Source organism: Aegilops tauschii, chromosome 6 (assembly GCF_002575655.3).
Source record: "Aegilops tauschii subsp. strangulata cultivar AL8/78 chromosome 6, Aet v6.0, whole genome shotgun sequence".
Taxonomy (NCBI): domain Eukaryota; kingdom Viridiplantae; phylum Streptophyta; class Magnoliopsida; order Poales; family Poaceae; genus Aegilops; species Aegilops tauschii.
Genome location: NC_053040.3, coordinates 137,245,244 through 137,264,067, shown reverse-complemented (window position 1 = coordinate 137,264,067; position 18,824 = coordinate 137,245,244). Strand labels below are relative to the sequence as shown.

The 18,824-nt window shown below is 43.2% G+C and overlaps 1 protein-coding gene across 4 annotated transcripts; it reads right to left on the bottom strand.

The window, feature by feature from the left end:
• Positions 1–2,160: 2,160 nt before the first annotated feature.
• LOC109746433 (calcium-transporting ATPase 5, plasma membrane-type) lies at positions 2,161–18,824 on the bottom strand. 4 transcript variants are annotated; one of them, XM_020305554.4, is made up of 35 exons: positions 18,471–18,824; positions 15,982–16,233; positions 13,893–14,009; positions 13,746–13,803; positions 13,457–13,548; positions 13,240–13,371; positions 13,070–13,159; positions 12,796–12,865; positions 12,283–12,353; positions 12,111–12,194; positions 11,941–12,018; positions 11,789–11,860; positions 11,474–11,557; positions 11,286–11,368; positions 10,890–10,998; positions 10,757–10,812; positions 10,638–10,680; positions 10,484–10,567; positions 10,252–10,389; positions 9,073–9,138; positions 8,896–8,994; positions 7,936–8,046; positions 7,701–7,868; positions 7,509–7,568; positions 7,095–7,256; positions 6,154–6,270; positions 5,907–6,005; positions 5,687–5,824; positions 5,000–5,100; positions 4,120–4,165; positions 3,895–4,029; positions 3,357–3,464; positions 3,176–3,267; positions 2,905–2,999; positions 2,161–2,701 (listed from the first exon to the last, which is right to left on the bottom strand). In XM_020305554.4, exons 2-35 carry the CDS (start codon positions 16,174–16,176, stop codon positions 2,673–2,675), a joined length of 3,282 nt encoding a protein of 1,093 aa, XP_020161143.1. In that variant the 5' UTR covers positions 16,177–16,233; positions 18,471–18,824; the 3' UTR covers positions 2,161–2,672. The 4 variants fall into 4 exon arrangements, with proteins under 4 accessions (XP_020161143.1, XP_073357300.1, XP_020161142.1 ...); XM_073501199.1 differs by having other exon boundaries at positions 18,580–18,824; XM_020305553.4 differs by lacking the exon at positions 18,471–18,824 and adding an exon at positions 16,363–16,740.

The following is an 18,824-nucleotide window of genomic DNA, read 5'->3' as shown; positions in this document are numbered from 1 at the left end:
GAGCCGACGCGGCGGCGGCGTTAGGTGCAGCAGAAGACATCGAAAAACCCTAGACTGATACCATGTAAAACGTATGTTTTGGGCAACTGCTCGACACCCTAACGGGGTGCGGCTATCTCATTATATATAAGTACCAAAGGGTACAAATACAAGGTGTATACACAAGTCTACGTGTAAACAAGTCTACGTATACATATACAGTCTAACATCTAGTAGGTGTGCCTGGTGGGGATGAACGACATGTCCCACACCCAGACCCAGCAGGCGAAGTTTTTGGTGTGGCCACGCTCCAGCGTGCGGCTGTCGAGCCGGTCGACGCACACCTTGTCGCCGAACACCTCCTGCGCCCCCTCGATGGACCAGTACTGCATGGGCATGTGCTCGATGACGCAACGGACATGCAGGTTGAAGGTGGCGAAGCCGGCGTGGTCGTCCTCGCACCAAGGCTGGATGGCGAGGTTGGCGCCGTCGACGCGCAGGGTGCTGCGACGCACAGCGTTGGCATGGTGGGTCGGCTGGGTGAAGACGACAAGGAAGTCTTCAGGCTGGTGAGCAGTGACCCGCAGCTGGTGGGGCGGGACGCAGAGCTGGGTCTCCATAGCACGCCCGACCGCCATCGGGGATGTGGCCGCCACCCCGTCCAGAGCGCGCAGCGTCACTGCATGTTGTGTGAGGAAGAAGACGGCCCGCTCCACCTCCACTGAGGAAACTCCCACCTTGTGACTGGTGCGGGGGCGGCGCGGGGATTCGCCGGGCTGAGCTCGGACATCGGAGGCGCAGGTGGGGGTGGGGAGCGGCTGGTACAGCGGTAGTGGCAAAGGAGTTGGCGGTGGCGGCAGGGAAGGGAAGTGCGGGCGGGAGCTCAATGGAGGGCGAGAGGCGAGCGGACCTAGCCTAGCTGCAGCGGGGCCGCCCAGGCCATTTCGAGGATTTTGTGAACACTCGTGGCCAAAATGCCCAGGGCGCTCACAGATTATGCAGTGAAGCGGATCTCTACAATCTTTCCGGCGATGGAGCTTGCTGGGGCATCGAAAGCAGCGGCCGCGGAAGCGGCTTAAGAAGGCCTCGCGTGCACCAGCCGCATTGAACGCGGTCCGGCGATCCAGGGAGAGGGGCGGAGGGGCCCTGCTGTTGCCCGGCAGGTCGGAGGTGCGCCCGCGGTTCTTCTTAGAGGAGACAGCCGTCCATCCACCGTCCGGCCCCAAAGAGGAAAGATTGACTGCGGGGGGCGGGACAACTATGATAGATTGAAGGCGGCGAGGAGGAGGCTCTTCAAGATCTGCAGGATCTGCGGCAGGATCGACGATGATGGATTTAAGGTGCTGAGCCGGATGCTCCGCCGGATCCGGCCCAATCACTGCATCTGCGGCCGTTGAGCATTCACCACGAAGCATGATTCGTGGCTGGAATGTCGGATCTGGGGCGGGGGACGCGCCATAGCCTCGGGGCGCATTGGGGGGTGGAGAGGCCGTCTTCAGACCGGGGGGCGAAAGCCTGCCCAGGCCCCCGACAGCGGAGCCACAGCTGAATCCGGGCCGAGGGGAGCGCGGCGTGCCCATGCCGCCGCGAGGGGGGTGGAGGGGGGGGGGGGGGGGGGGCGCTGAGGGTGGCCGGCGCAGTCGGAGTGGCCAACGGCGCGGGGCGAGCTTGGGCAGGAGCTAGGCCGAACTACGCCCTTCCCTCTGCTCGACTTTGTAGCTTCATAGTTGAGTAGCTTCTGGACCGGGAGGAAATACGGGGAAGGCGATGCCAACACGATGCAGATTAGCTCCAGTTTCTTGAGGATGAGAAATCGAGAGCAAAATTGATGGCCCAAGTAAGGAAGGTGGAAGCGAAAGAGCACATGACTGCACTCAAAGAGGGGGCTCAAAATTTATGAGTTAATAGGATATAGCGAATCAACTAGAATTACTCGCAAGAGAGACAGGAGACAGGATCAAGGCGAGGAAAGAGAGAAAACCGGGGGCAAGATATTTTTAGTGATCTGTTTTGCTCATCGCATCGCGTCAAGTCCGCTCGCGGCTCACGTGCGGCCGACCGGAGAGCCAGAGAGCTTTGTACTGGCATTTAGGTAAAGGAGAGCCAGAATCAGGCACGTGCGCTTTGTACCATTTTTAGGTAAACATAAACGTTCACAAGGTTTGGCATACAGAAGGTAGCTTACTGAAGTCAGTACCAATTTAATGCACATTATGCAAATTCATGGTTCGACCACACAAACATTACCACTCGAAAGAAAGCCCAGGATTCTCTCCACAGGACTCACTAGTTCGCTAGAACAAAATCCTAGAGGAAAAGAGGGAAACTAGACGAAACGATATACACATCAATCGTATCCAAAAGGAAATTTGTTTACTAGCGATCTTCCAAACTGCAAGAACATTCTAGACATGCTGCACCATTTGTACAGGTGTGTAGCCGACGGAGTTCCTGACCTTTGTTAGGCTCCTAAAATGGTCTTTAGTTCAGGTCGGCTTCAGACCCAGCTTACGAGTCAGCGAGGACGAAGCGTCTCACTCGTGTTGGCTTCAACCTCCCGAGTATTTAGTCAGATAAAAGCTAGCTAGCGTGGTTAGAGGAAATCAGCATTCAAATTTATGCAAGCATCTATATGCACCAGAACTGGAATTCGGCAGCTGATGATTTCTGCCACTTGGGAGAGACGTTCAGTGTCACACCGGTGGAGCTGCTCCTTCATCACCTGTGCATTGAGACACCGAGATGATTAATATTGAGAAGGGAAAAAATGGATGTTTCAACAAACGGCCAGAAAGGAATCAAAATGTAGCTTCTACACAGTTACTAGATCACAGGTTCAGACAGGATAATGGTTGCGGATACAACAAGTATTTTCACACAAAAAAATATAGCAGCTATTTTTCAAAACTGAAACACCATGGGTACCTTGCTTCTTCTTTTTTGGCCAACACTTCAGGATCAAATTCTTCAATGGGGTCTGGGGAACTGGAATGAACTTTCCAACAAGAGCCAACGGCCAGCTACATGAACACAGAAATAGTATACAAGCAAGCATGCCACAATCAAAATTCTGATATGTTCATTCAAACTGCTAACAAATTAATAACTGAAACGAAATTTTGATAAATAATTATTTTCAAAAGCATTACTCATCTGTACAACACAAGTAGGTTCATAACAGGGACAAGGATCTCACCTGATAAAAGCAATAGCAAGAGAAACAAGCCAAAGCTGCCAACTGAGTCTCACTGTTGATGTAAATTTCCCAAGGAACTCAATAATTATCACCTGAGAATAAATTATGGACAAAAGTGAAATTCTAGATACTCAAAGGTTGTCTGTTTCCGCTCATACATTTGTGTTTTCTCTCATTTTACCTGCAGCACGACGGTTACGCTCACAACGGCCAAAAAGAGGTGGTTTCTTGAAACTCCTTCAAATATGTTCAGCTCTTCTGGTTTACGTGCATTGAACTCGTTAAACACCTATTGGGAAAAATGTAAGAGTGGAGCTTTGTCAAGCAGCAAGATGGTATATGCATATGCTGAATGGACGGGATTAGGAGAAAGATGAGGCCATAGACAGGGATTACACATTTCAGAAAGACTTGCTTATAGAGTTTGAACAGTAACAAACTTGAACAAATAGGGAGAAGGCAATCTGAACAAAATGAACTTATCCCTATATTACTTGATGCTAATCAAAATCCAATCTAACTAAACCCTTTCTAAGCCAGCTGTGGGAGCTACTGAGGCATGTGTTACTGTACCGTATAATAAAGAAACATGCTACTGTAAAGCTGTGGGTGATGCGCATTGTGGCCCAGAGAGAAAAGTAGTATATTCAGACTCAACCATAAAGCTGGAAACATGCTTCCGAATAAAATAAAAGTGCTTAAACAAGGCAGGAAGTTACCTGACACAGGACAAATGTGTTGAATATAAATGAATTTTTCACTTTACTGGAGTGTTCGAGGGTATCTTGAGTCAAATGCAGAAGATCTCGGCCCCTAAAGTTAAGCGTCAAAAGAACAGCCACTTGATAGACAGCCTGTGCTTGCACAAGAGTACCTTAGTAACTGACTAAAAAATGTGCCGGTAAAATAATTAGTTGACAGTCAACATCTGAAAAGATCAATACCTGAATGAACAAGTTTCTCCACATAATATTAGTCACAAGAGGTTCTCTGCATGATATGCACACTAATGTTAGAATTGTTTTAAGTGTACACACAACACTAATGCCAATCAAGAATTATATGAAATATTGTTACTGGATGTTTTGCATGTTTAAAGTCGATTTAGAATCATTGAGTATAAGCAACATTTTTTCTTGGTTCTCACCAGCAAGCATATTTTGAATGACACAGTATCAAGAAGGTTTACACAGTATAAATAACAGATTAGGATAAGGCTTAATTAATCAACTAAGATTAAATAGCAATAAACTATCAAGAAGCCCTTGCGGCAATAAACATAAACATACCCCCAAAAACAAACACAATCACCAAATTATTTCTCTTTGTCGAAGTCCCTGGACTCATGTCTCTTTTGCGGTATATTATTAGCAACCAAAAAATTCCAGATACACTTATATGAATGGTACCATTTTTTACTATATATTATTGGAGTAATTGTTGGCCAAACATTCCAGTTTTTCAAATCTGTGGGCCCTCATAAATATATTGTTGGAGTAATTCTTAGCAACCACAAAATTCTATAAATACTACTAGATACGCTTATATGATTGTACCATTTTTGCATCACTAATCCTATATATTATGGGAGTAATTGTTGGCCAAACTTCCCTGTTCTTCAAATCTGTGGGGCCCTCATAAAAAGATAAAGGGTGTACTCAACAACCTTGATTCGAGGAAGAGAACTATGACTATGAGATTCAAAGTTGCGCTTAGGATAGGTTGATGATTTTAAAAGACTGAAAGTTAGCACAGCAAGAAATACAGATATAGAAGCTTAATGCACATACATTAGATAACAGTTTCAAAAGGAAAAGGACTAACCTCCGTCCAACAGGTGTCCTTTTCATAAGCTGGTCCGTTGGTGGTTCAGTAGCCAATGCAAGTGCACCGAGTGTGTCCATTATGAGATTAACCCAGAGAAGCTGTCTCAACAGTAGAACAAGTAAACATCTGGCTGTAGCAAATCTATACAAGTTTAATACTTTAAGTTGATAATTCATTTCTATTCATTCAGAGTTTCCTAATGGAACATGGCAAGATTATTTTCATAGTTGATCTTCAACATTTTATGACACAAATATGATGATTTTCACAAGATGTTACTCTCAGCAGAAAATATACTCATCCCGACAGAAATCCCATCACTGGTGCATACTCTTTCGATAAACTACTATGGAATTTTCCCATCAGATGTAAATTTTGATTTCCATGTGAAGCTCTCGCTTAGTTGATATGGTTAATTTTATGCATTCAACAAGCAGGATTTAGTCCAGAATAGTAGCAAAAAGGAGAGTAATTAGACTAACACTGCTCTAATGCGGTCTCTAATTAACTATATTAGCTGGCACAATGATTCAATAGACTGTAAGTGGTGGAAGAAGCGCATGGCATATAGATCCAATTAACTATGAATATTCAGACACGGCTAGCATTGAAACTATCAATATGGAAAATGATTTTAATCTGGCAACAATTCTAAGAAATGTAAATAAGAATGTTGTGACAAACCTGAACAGCATTTAGAGGAACATTGCCCGAGGAAATAGCAGCAACCACATTGATTATAAGAGCCGCAACATTTACAGTAAGCTGGAATTGAATGAACTTTTGGATATTTGCATAAACAGAACGACCCCAGCGGACCACCTAGAACATTAAATGTGAACAGACTTAATGACACTATATCAACTGTGGATGAGAAGATCATTAAGTTACAAACAGGCCTAACCTTCACGACCGAAGCAAAATTATCATCCAGAATAATTATGTCTGAGCTCTCTTTAGCTACTTCTGTTCCTTGGATACCCATAGAAAGACCAATATCTGCCTGAAAATAGGAGGGATGAGAGACTGAAATTAGAAACACTAGCATCAACTATTCAACTCAATACATTTATAATCTTTCTTTGTATCCATTCAAAAAAAAAACAGCCAATGTCCTTTTACCCATTCAAAATAAAAACTCATGCATGTACCTCATGCAATGCAGGGGCATCGTTTGTCCCATCTCCAGTAACAGCCACAACATGGCCGTTCTTCTTCAGTGCTTTTACAAGAAGAAGCTTATCATTCGGAGAGGATCTTCCCATCACCTGCAATGCGATTTTGAGAATTATGATGTTAACAGCAGGAGCAAGTATTGGACAAGATAACATATGTACTCAAACGGGAGGAGGAATATCTGCCCTATCACATGAAATAGAGCACCAGAAATGCCGTGACAAAATTAGCTACCAAGCTCAAAGTGAAATTATGATATTTCCCGTATCTATAGGTTAGTGGAAGACAAATTCAGTTGTTCAATATTTTTCGTATTTGTACAAAGGTAAAAGTTAAGCATGAGACTATCACGGAACATAGATATAATGATATATACTACAAAAAGTGGCATAAGAGACCATTTTTGTGCCTTGATGACTGAGAAAGGGAAATTATATGTCAAAGCAAACAAGTGATCATCACCAGTTACAAGAACCGAATAAGGCAGACAACAGTACAATACTGTGCTCCCTATATCTTGCATGGAATTTCCATGTTTAGAAGGTTCTATATATATATTTCCCAGCTTCTTTCCCTATATTCCTAAAGCAAAGAGTTATTTGACTAGAATTTGCAAGCCAGCCATTTTAGCTGCCATTCAAATACTTGTAAAGCAAGTATCAGATGGGAAGGTAGAAGCATTATACAGAACAGCAGATGACATAAAGAGCGATTGATCCTCATAAAATGTTCATGATTTCAAATATATCAGCCTAGGTTTATGGTCCATCTTGCCAAACCAAATACGTTACAAGATAAGATGCATGACAATAACCTTTTAGAGCATAAGTCAACCCAAAATAATCTCATTAGGTTAGCTAGGTAAACTTAGGACACATTTAATATTTTCGCAAGCACAAACGAGTTATGGTCTTACAGATATCTTGTCGGCAACCGCCTCCCTTTCGGCGTCATTGTATGCACGGAAAACTTTTCCCTCTATTATAACTGGTGCAGAAGCCTGGGGGTCAGTAAGTATTCCACACTCAAGTGCTATTGCTCTAGCTGTCTGCAGATTATCTCCAGTTACCATCCGTACCTATCCATTCAAAAACTGCAGAAGTTAGCTTATAGTGATGACAAGAACTCCAATAAAGCACTCCTACTGTACCAACATTTAACGGTGTCAATAGTTGACAAATTTAAAGGTAGCAATGATAATTACATGCAGCGTTAATATATAAATTACACAGGACATACAAATACAGTCATCATTGGAGGCAAATATAACTTGTACTGTTTCTAACTGTTCTTTGTGTCCCTCGGCAACACATGAATTAGAAACACAAACCTTAACACCAGAATTCGTGCACAGCTCAACAGCATCTCTCACTCCAGGACGGCAAGGATCCTGCAAAAAGAACATGGATGACTCAGCTACAAACCAAAAGGCTATCAAAAGTTATGACAAAAATAGAGGTAAGGAACCGGCATCCTTATATGCAATATTATAATTCAGGATTTGCATGTCTTGTCCATGTACCTTCATCCCCACAATTCCAATAAGAGTCAGGTCATTATCAGGCAACTCCCAGTTAATTCGTTGTTCCTCACTTGGAATGTCCTTCGGATCAAGATTTCTATAAGCAAAAGCAACACAACGAAGACTTTGCTCCGCCATATCTTCTATGTATTTCCTGAAGTGATTAGCCTGAAAGACCAGACTGAGACAGGGAATTATGGAATTAAATCCAAAAAAGGTGTGTAGGTCATTTTACCTTATCAGGTGTCATTTCATGAGTTGAGCCGTCTACATCAAGCCAATTTGTACATAACGCGAGAACTATTTCCGCAGCTCCTTTCCAATGCACATGAACATCTGAATCTCTCTAAAAAAACACATGACTAAGTTCAGTATATGGTTGAGGTATGTAGAGGTATGTACTGCACAACAGTAAACAACACTTGGTAATCATGCAAAAGAATGGCACTCTAGCTAAACCAAATTAATAACACAATCATAACAAATTTAACACAATGATGAACACGTGACAGACTGTTGATTAATTGAAGTCTCCCAAGCATCAGATGAAGTATACGTATGTCACAGACCAAGTTAAATTAGACCATGAAGACCATAGGAGCCACTTTCGTGACTTGCAAGGCATAGCAGAATATTAGCACATAACAGAACTTCTAAATTATTCTTGGATATATTTTAGAATTAAAGATATGTGTTGAGCAAAGAATTTTGCCAGTCTGGTGGTCATTATTTTGTTCTGCTGTCCCAAAATCATAGCAATAGGTTACGGACCGACAGAGGATAGGCAAGGAGGATGGCTGAGAAAAGGCAAATGATCTGAAGATATGAATGACACCATGCATCCTAGATTGACATGGTGAACTACTGAACTCAACTGATATATCAGATATGTATAGAAAACAAAAGGAAATTTGAACGTCAAGTACTCCTAAATAAAACATTTAAGCCCATAATCATCTTTAAGCCCCATGGAGCAATATAAGGGTCAAGCCCCAAGACCAGTTCCTCTTTATCAAAGTACTCCCTCCGTCCCATAATATAGTACATCTTTGCAGACCAGGCGGTAGACATATCTAGTGAAAACTCGTTTTTGGGCAAATATGACCATTCAATGAAAAACGTGCTATAACAAAGTAGTAATAAACTAGTTTTTTAGAATATTAAAGATACAGCTGAAAGTGAAATAAGAAATTACCCCAATCACTGCAACGCCTCCGCGTTTTTTTTCTGAGTTGAATGGAGAGACATGAATGATAGCAGATTTTGATCTCTCCACGGCAAATTTCATATGAAGCTAAAAAGGCATCAACTGGATAAGCAAGAATATAGCCAACCAAAGCGGAAGTAAGTTTTAACGCTCAGGAAATCTTACCTCAAGACCCCAAGAAAGGATTGCCTTTTCAGTTGGTGAGCCTGTTACCTCGACGGTGCTACCATCCTGGTGAGTCAAGAATCAGGGCGATGTAGGACAGGATATCAATTACATCAAATGAAAAATGGACAACTGTAACTAGTAGCATTGATAGAAGGGGGCCTTTTTGGGCCAAAGAATAGCAGGGACCCTAAAGAAACGGCACTGCAATGATGACAGTATTGGCTGTTAACGGCTAAATACTCATTGCCAAAAGCAGAAGATACCCCGTACTCATTGCCAAAAGCAGAAGATACTCCGTTCCTTTATCTAAGGTGTATTATTTTCAGCACGGTGACCAAGACACATAATTATAGACATGTTAGGACGAAGTTACCCTTGGCAAATTTATTGGTTAGTGGTAAGTAAATCTGTTAGTCCAGGATGGTAAGAGATACATGCAATCGACATAGAGATAGTTTCCTTTTTTTGCTACAAGAAGAGATATAGACAATCAGGAGAGAGATACTTTCCTTTTTCTGGAGGGCTAACAAGGGAATTATGAGGAATTAGAAGAAATGCACCTTACATTCTGGAATTTTATCAAAAAACAAATACACCTTATATAAAGGAACGGAGGGAGAATAATCACATTTATGAAAATGCATTTAGTGTTCGATTAAGGCTGTTCTCTTTTGAGAATAACATAGAAGAACGTCTCAGAGAATAATCCCAACCTGAAATTCTAACACTACTTCAACAGCCGAATTCAGAGCGCCAAAATGTGTTTAAGAAAATATTACAAAGATGATAGTGACCAGCATTCATTTTATCATGTATGTTGTTTAAGTGCAGTAGTAAAAGGTGTCGAGTAGTTGATACTCATTGCCAAAAGCAGAAAATGCCCCGTATTTTATGAAATAGATGACATTTCAGGATAAACACAGACTCCTCTACACATATAAAAAAGTGCATTTGATGTGCAATTAAGGTTGTTCTCTTTTGAGAATAGCAGAGAGGAACGTCTCGGAAAATAATCCCAACCTCAAAATCCTAGTACTACTTCAATAGACAAACTTAGAGCAGGAAAATAAGTTTTCAGAAAAATACAAAGATGATTGCGACCAGCGTTCGTGTTATCAGTATGCGGTTTAAATGCAGCAGTAAAAGGCATTGAGTAGTGGATACATGTGGCATCACCTCTGGCTCAAACACACTGCCTGAAGTATTCTGTGCAATTGCTTCAAGTACAAGAGAGGTAACTGTATGTGACAACTTGTCAATAGTAGCCTGAGGTTGCAGCTCTATCGCCCCAACTATTGATCGCACCACAGTCATCTTAAGCAACAAAAAGTCACACATAGTTAAATGGTCATATAAAGGATAGTATAGAATGAAGTGAAGATCCATTATGATGCTAAAAATAACTAACCTGATTGAGCGTTAATGTACCGGTCTTGTCACTACAAATTGTTGTAGCAGAACCCATCGTTTCACAAGCTGAAAGCCTCCTCACCTGAAATTGACATATAGATTTATGTGATCACAGACAGAATACAAAATAAACAGATAGCAAAAATATGTACCAGAGCTTTATCTGCCATCATTTTCCGCATTGAATAAGCCAGGCTGAAAAAATATATAGGTCAGAAAACTATAATAAAGTCAAAATGATGAAGAAAAAATTTCGCTTATATTGACTCACGTTAGTGTTACAGCCAGCGGTAGTCCCTCAGGTACAGCAACGACAACAATAGTCACCTAAATTGCATTTAGCAATGTAAGAATTAGAAAAGAAAAGGTGCTTCCGATACACCAAATATTAAATCATTACATACCGCGACAGTTAGTATCTTTATTACTCCAAATATTGTAGATTTCACACCTGTGCGCCCCTTAACAAACTGAACAGTACCATCTGGGTTTGTAGTATGTCCTGTAAAATATCTGTGAGTAAGGAAAAAAAACTATTAGTATGTTCTGTAAGATACACGGGAACAAAAAAAAAGTTTAGAAGCATGTCCTAAAGCTGAAAGTATCTGGGAGCAAAGGAAAAGCTCAAGTATGTACATATATAACGGATACAAAAGCAACAGATCACTGCCCTTACGCACATAGGATAGGCATAAGAGTTACAGGTTTACGTTTGTGACTTCATTTCCTTTGTACGAACCATACATCATACTAAAAGTACAGTGTTCAAATAATGGGGGAATTACATGAACGAGTTTTACCTTGCAAAGAGGACTACAAGGACCATTGCTGCAACAACAAGCCCCACAATGCCTATGAATGTTGCTACTCCATTCAACCGCACCTTAAACAGAAAAGAGAAAAGGCCGTGAATAAACCATGACAGAACTCACATTGCACACAGATGAATTCCAATCAGATCATCAGCAAAAGGATAAACAGAAAAAACCTGCAACGGTGTCTCTTCATTATTATCTTCTGAAATGCTGGCCATTAATAGACCCCATTCAGTGTTTAGACCAACCGCAGTTACCTGCATTTGATAGCACAATTGCAAGTGGAATCATATCAAATCATTTTTAGTAATATTAAGTCAATTCCACTCCCCTCTTTGATTAATCTAGCTCGCAGGTAAGGAATACTCAAATCCAAGGACACGAATAAGTAAATGGGCCCAAATTGCCTCTTTTTGTTCGTAGACATGTGATTCTCAAAACAGAAAGCAAAAAAGAATGAAGAGAGATAACAAGATATGATCACTCACCAACATGGTACCATAACCATCAGCTACTTTGCATCCTCCCATTAGAAAAGGTGACTTCTGATCCTTCAAAACCTAATCAAGGACCGAACATTATTTACTACTCATTGGCAAATTGATCCTATGTAGGAGTCTAAAAACAAGGGATAACTTACAATTTTGCTTTCCCCGGTCATACTGGATTCATCAATGGCAAGAGAATGGCCACTAATTAAAATGCCATCTGCTGGAACCTAAAAGGTGGTTTTTGGTTTTGTTATATTATTAGAGATATTAACAACGCAAACATAAGCCTTGCAGACCATATTTGTTTACTGCATCTTACCTGATCACCAATTTTTAAAGCTACTACATCACCAACAACAATATCAAAGATCGACACTTGAATCCTTCTACCACCCCTAATAACCTGGTCACCATACCACAATTGCAATGCCATCAGTGGACCAAAAGTAGCAAGTAAATAGTCAAATCTTATGTTAGGTTCAGCTCACAACCTCGACTTGAATATTTTGTTTCTCCTCATTGAGGTGTTGGAACTGAAGGGACTGTTTGTAATCACTGACAGCTAAGACAATAAGACAAAAAAAGGAGTCTTTAGAAAGGTACAACTGGATTGTTCAAACTGGACACCCTTTCATGGGCGTAGTGAGCAGAAGGAGAGAAAGTGAAGTTAAAAAAATGAAGCGCATGAGAAAACAATAGAAAAATATACTGGAAGCGCATATTTGATATTAGTTGAGGCACAAAACCAAAATAACATTGCTCTATCTTCCAAATACAATGTACTATTATGGACCCAAGCATACTACTGAAGAATAAACCCAAGAAAATAAGGTCTAGTGTTTGTCTTCCAAATTTATAGCAGAATCCCAAGTTAAGAAAAGTTCAAGTTCAAAAACCATTATGTCCATCTTGCTAAAGTACAATAATGATACTATTGTATCCATCTTTAATATCTAAAAATATTGAATTCTTAAGGGTTGAATGTGTGAAAGAAAACAGCATACCAGTAACAAGTATCACAAGAAAGACAGCAAATGCTATACTTGCACCATCATACCATCCTTCCTTGATGCCCTAACGAAATTCTTAAAGTTAGAACCAAAATAAACATAATGTTCAAAGGGTTAATCCATAAGGAAATGCTCTGTTGGAAGTTTATGGAACCAGAATTATAACTCACAAGGGGGGAAACATACACAACCATTAAGCATTATCCAACACTTAGACAAAATATGAAACAAAAGAAATAGAAAAAGGTTAGGTGGACAAGGAATCCACCTCTGTTGCGATGCCCAATACAAGAGAAATGGCTGCAGCTACAATAAGGATAACCAATGTCAAGTCCTTGCAGGCCTCCCAGAGAAAAACCTGTTGTCACAACGCAGAACACAGTAAGAAGGATTAATCACTGATACCGCAATACCTTTAAAAATTGTAAAGAAACTTACCCAGAAGCTTTTTCCTTTCTTGCGAGGATATCTGTTAGCCCCAAAAGCATTCGCCCTACATGACAAATCTGCTTCATCACCATGGATCCCCTTCTCTGGGTTTGTTTTCAGTAAATTTGTGAGCCCTTTAACCTAATGGCCAAAGAAGGATACCGCATTAACTAATGATCCAGAAGTTGAAGATTCTAGCTAATTTGCATGTAGGAATGGTGCATACCCCTCCATATTCTTGCAGAGCGGAATAGTTATGATCCCTTGTCATCGATGTAAGTTGATCCTCTCCAATTCCAAACCCCCGTGGGAGAATTTCTGCATGCAAGAAACGTCAAAGTAATAAAACAGCATAAATAACAGTTTGAACAATTATTGACAAGGTGCAGGATCGTACTCCACTGAGTACACGATTATTTCTTGACACAATCCTCACAGGGCAAAATAAGAGAACATAACCAAGACGCCGGCAGCATCTTATGTGTACAACAACAAAATGAGCCCACAGCAGTTACCTGGTAATTCCGTATCACCATTCTGCTTTTCTCCTGCTTCCTTGAACAGTAGTGCAGCCTGATTGAATTCAAAACTAAAGCATCAAAAAAGAAAAGTGTGTGATGATAAAACACGTATACTGCAGAAACAAAAGCTTGAACGCATACCCGTATGACTTGAGCATGAGCCCTAATCTTCCTCCTTATTTGTTCTTTTTCTTCCTCCTTTTTCAAGTCGAGTGTATATCTGAATCGCCGAGATGCATTGAGCACAAGTGCAGCTTGCTGCAAATAAAGCAAACCATAATAGTAATGCATAGAGTTAATAAACTGATTACAAGAACAGTTATGATTGAATGTGCCGTATCGCTAGTAGAAGTAATAGTGCAAATTTGGCATAAGTACACAAGTCCAACATGCCCTAAGAAACATTCTAAATGATGCATGAACATATAAAGAATTTTACTTCCAATGCGAGCGCATGTGCATGCAAACATGCATGAATAAAAAAAATGCACAATACAACAACAAAGTAGAATTGGAGAACTAGAATTCAGAGTAATCCATCTTTTAATACTATGTGAATCGTATGCTCCATCCACAACAAAAGCTCTATTTCACACGAAAGAACAAATAATGTTAACTTACCGAGCTCTGCTGTAGGGGTGGAACTAAATATAAATAATGAAAAGATAACTGCAGTCAACAAAAGAAAACAACTACTCCCTCCATTCCAAATTAATTGACGCAGCTTTAGTATAACCTAACTAAAGTTGTAGCTGCGTCAATTAATTTGGATTGGAGTATTACTTTTGGGCTGTCTCAATGCAACTTTTAGTGTGCAGTTCAGTCATAATATGTTTTCAGCAATGCTGTAGAATTGCATGACAAGAGTAGGACGTGTGAGGGTTTGGAAGGAGACAGGGAGAATGTGTTTCAGACTCAGTAAGGCTTGTGGATATCAGAGGAGAGGAGTTCACACTCCTTCTGCAGCACAAGATTAGAATATTCGGCGAGGCAGGAAGTAGCTTGAGAAGTTTGAGTACGTTCCAGTTAAGAGGCTCGGATACAGATGAAATTTAGGATGAGTGTTAGGCTTGAGTTTGGATAAGGATACATATCGGAAATGGAATCACTATGTTGTGAATTAAGTCTTGCAACTACTTGGAGAAATATATCCTACACAAAACAGCTCGCCTTAGACGACCAAAATGTGTATATCTTGCTGCTGGCGACGTGACTTAGACGGTCAAGTAGTAAAAGGTTCGCTAAGGTGAATTTGCTCTGCCAACTCCTCTGTCTTCTCTGTCCCAGCATGTATCGAATCTAAACACTCATCCTTGATGTCAATACCTAAGTATGAAGTGTCTATTCCACTTGTTAAATCCATCCAACAGAGTAAACCAATCAACTAAATAAAAGGATTTCCTGCAATAATGATCCCAAATTGTTTCTGCTTTCAAGGGCAAGCCAAGAACTAAGCAAGTCCATCATCACTCTCCGCTACACCTCGTCCCTTCATTCTGTCCAACTATCCATGCTTTAATAAATTGTAATGTTACCTCATATTATGTGTACCGCTCAGCACACTCAAGTACATGGCCGAGTAACATAAAATCCTGAGCTCTTATTGCCCCTACGAGATTATTCCAACTCATCAACCAAGAGATGATGGCATGATAACAGACGTATATGTCGATGGCTAGGTTCACTGCAATTCATTGTCTCGCTCAAAACTCAGTTGCAGCCAGTGGTAATATATGAGCCCATATCTACCCAAAGAACACCGGACATTTAAGCTTAAAACAACTAATTCATCTAATCATCTCACCAATCCCTAGGTTGTGGATGCAGCAACCCATTGTGATAGAAAAACACCAAAGCCTCATCAACTTTGGGGGATATGACCATTTCTCCTAAAGTGAGGTCCACGATCCTTCCTCCAACCATTCTGGAGCTTTTCACGCAGCAGTTTTGGGGGCTACTCAAGTTGTCTACAATTGCATAAATAAAATGGAACTAGTCGGTAGCGATGGATAAGTTCGACAACATATGCTCCACCAGACCAGGCACCAACACATTTGGGTGGCAATACCAACCAAAAATAAAGGAGACACTCTAAACCCGTCTAAAAAAAGACAATCTACACGAAACGAAACCGCATTGCGGTGGCAAGCATGGCCGCCAACCAAAGCACCCTGCAGCCCCCAGCAAGTCGGGCTCAATGCAGCAAGTTGAGCAGGGAATGGCGACTCACCCTCCACCGCCGTAGCCGCTCGACGGGCGCGCGCTTGGCGGGGATGTCGAAGGGGTCGTTGTCCCCGGGTCCCCGCACGTCGACCCCGAAGACGCCGTCGCAGCCGTCGTCGTCGGGCGGCACCTCGTCGACCCGCCGCACGTAGCGCCCCGGCGACGCCTCGGGCGCCTGCACGCCGACGCCCCCGGCCGGCATCGCGCAGCTTCCTCAGGAGAGATGACACCGCACGAACGCGGCCGCCGCGCCCTCGATCTGCACGCACATTCAACATCAGCAGCGCGTCAGGAGAAACCAAAAACCCGAAAACGAAGCGCAAATCCAATTCCAAGCCCCAAGCCCCCCAAAAAAACAAGCGAACGTATCCGGCAGTGCGGCCACCACCTCGAGGCGGGCGCCGCCGCACGCGGGGAGAGACCTAGACGGCGGCGGAGGTGGAGCGGGTCGTCGCGGCGGCGAGGCGAGGGGTGGGGGTGGGGGCTAGCGGAGGAGGCGTGCGGCGGAGGAAACGAAGCGGGCGAGTGTGCGGCGGGCGAATTGGGGGCTTGGCCTGGTTTCGTTTGTCTGCTGCTTCCGCGTTGCTTCCTTCCTCCTTGCCCTTTTCCCGCTTCACGCACTCGGATTTCTTCCGGCTTCCTTCCTTCCTTTTCGCTTTCTGTTGCGTGGGCTGAGGGCAACGGATTGATGGGCGGATCCGAGCTTCAACTGAAAACGCGTCTTCTATAGCTAAAGTTGAGCGAACAGGACTGTCTCTTGTGATACGAAAGCCAGCTCGCTGCCTCTATCCGGTATATATGTGCAACACAAAAAGCACATCGTGATACAGTATACTAATGTCTCTTTTCCCGTAGCACGGTGTCCATTTCTGACAAGTATTTTCGGATGAAGAAAGTATTTAAGAGTTTTTTTTATTAAAAAAACACAACTGGTTTGTGCAAGCCGCTGGATCTAATATAACAGCTCATCTCCTTCCTCTCGGTATCTCTCTCAAACCGGCACCACACCGGCCAAATCGGCATCATCGTCAAAGCAGACTTATCATCTGAACCTGACAACGTATTATGGTCGCTTCACATCACGACCCAAACAAGACCCAATTCCGAAGAGGTCTCGTTCCAATGTTGTCACCGCAAATGGCACATCGTTGGTGGCTTCACTCCACAACTCCGACACGGCCGGCATCGAACGGTGCTCTCTCAACTCCGTCTTTTAACACCGGTGTGCACCGTCAGGCGGTAACGAACCATCTCACTACTAGACCTGGTGTTGATTGTGCCTTTAGAAAACAAAGGTATTTTCTAACAAATATGTTACTGAAGGAATTAGGGCTATCGGTATTGAACTTTTTTGCGATTACGGAAGCAATAAACATATTTAAAGTAGGATCAAGGACTGGCTAAGAGCAGGTATCCTCTGTGTCATCAAAATTGTTCACGGAGGAGGGAGGAGTGAGGAGAGTGAAGCGGCATCTCCATCTACAGCCCACGTATGGCATATGGACCAACAAAAATAATATACATGCCACTCATTTTTAATCACATGCCTCATATATGCAAGCATTAATGCTCTAACAGCCAATATATTAGTACATGAATACTTTTTTTTACGAAAGTTCTACTCCCTCCATCCTATATTAGTCTAGTGTCAAAAAAATTATCTTGCATTATGAAACGCGGGGAGCAGATAACATGGCACGTGGACGGCATATTTTCTTAAGACGACCCATGGACGGCATTTAAGGAGTCCAAAACAACTGCGTTGGGGTGGGTCGGTGGGACTTGGTGTCACTGCACGCGACTATAGTCTGAGACTTGGAGTCGAGTCGCCGTCGACCCGTCGTGGGTGACCTCACGCCCGCACCTGCCCCGAGCTCCGTATGACCAACGCGACTCTGGTGTACCGACTCGCACCGAGACGGCTGCTCCCTTGATCTACTCTCGTCGTGTGTTTTGGTGCGTGCCGTGGGGATCATCGTCCCGTGCGTCTCCAGTGGGGCGCCCGTCACAGGAGTTGCATGGGTTTCCCCAGCACGTACGGACGGACGCGTTTAGCCTCTTTTTCTCTTCGCCTTGTGCTCATTTTCCAATCTAATTAACCATCTCGTGTGTGGAACAAACGTACGACTACGGCTAAATAAACGTGTATGCAGTTAATCTCACACACGCTGAAACAAAAAGCAGATAAAGACCACAGGACACACAGAGAGCACTATCTATCGGAAAGTCGGTGCTAATTTCTTGGGAGTTTGATCGTCCCGTGACACATGATCCGACAAGACACAGCCGGCCGAAAGTTCTTTGGATGGAGCACTTTACTATTACGATGATTTATGGCAATATGAAAACGGTACGCGCCAGTGATGACGACGCTTGTTGGCGTGAGAGAGGAAAAGAAAACGAACCCGCGCTACCGGTCGACAACCCACGCGAAGGGAATCGAACACGCTTGACTGCAAGCCGGATCTGCTCGGCCGACGGCCAGTACGCACGTACCTCGGGTAGCTTCTCCGGCGGAGATCGACGGCGGCGGGGCAGGGCGGAGAGAGGGAGACGGCGCCGGCCGGGCTCCGAAGGGAAGAAAGGTGGCGCGCGGAATGAGTACCTTGTGTGAAGGCTGGCTGGATATTGCTTCCGATGGAGCCTAGCTAGCTTGTAGGTAGCCAGTTGGTGCAGGGAGCAAGCGCGTCTGACACACAGGGCAGCATATGTACTCCGTACGTGCGGGCTTGGCCGGGAAGCTGGCCGCGCCTTTGCGTCCGGCGGTGAGCAAGGAAGCGGCCGGTGTGCTTTTTAGCTTTAGACTTGTGCGGCGCTGGCCTGCTGGGCTCGTCTCCTTTTTATTGGCAC

What these genes read in the sequence shown, in the direction of transcription:
- LOC109746433 (XM_020305554.4), bottom strand. Translation starts at nt 16,176, where the DNA reads ATGCCGGCCGGGGGCGTCGGCGTGCAGGCGCCCGAGGCGTCGCCGGGG. An exon ending in CGGTTGCCGACAAGATATCT is followed by an intron (nt 6,271 to 7,094) that starts GTAAGACCATAA and finishes ATCGCATTGCAG; the next exon opens with GTGATGGGAAGATCCTCTCC. An exon ending in GGAGAAACTTGTTCATTCAG is followed by an intron (nt 4,030 to 4,119) that starts GTATTGATCTTT and finishes GTGCAAGCACAG; the next exon opens with GCTGTCTATCAAGTGGCTGT.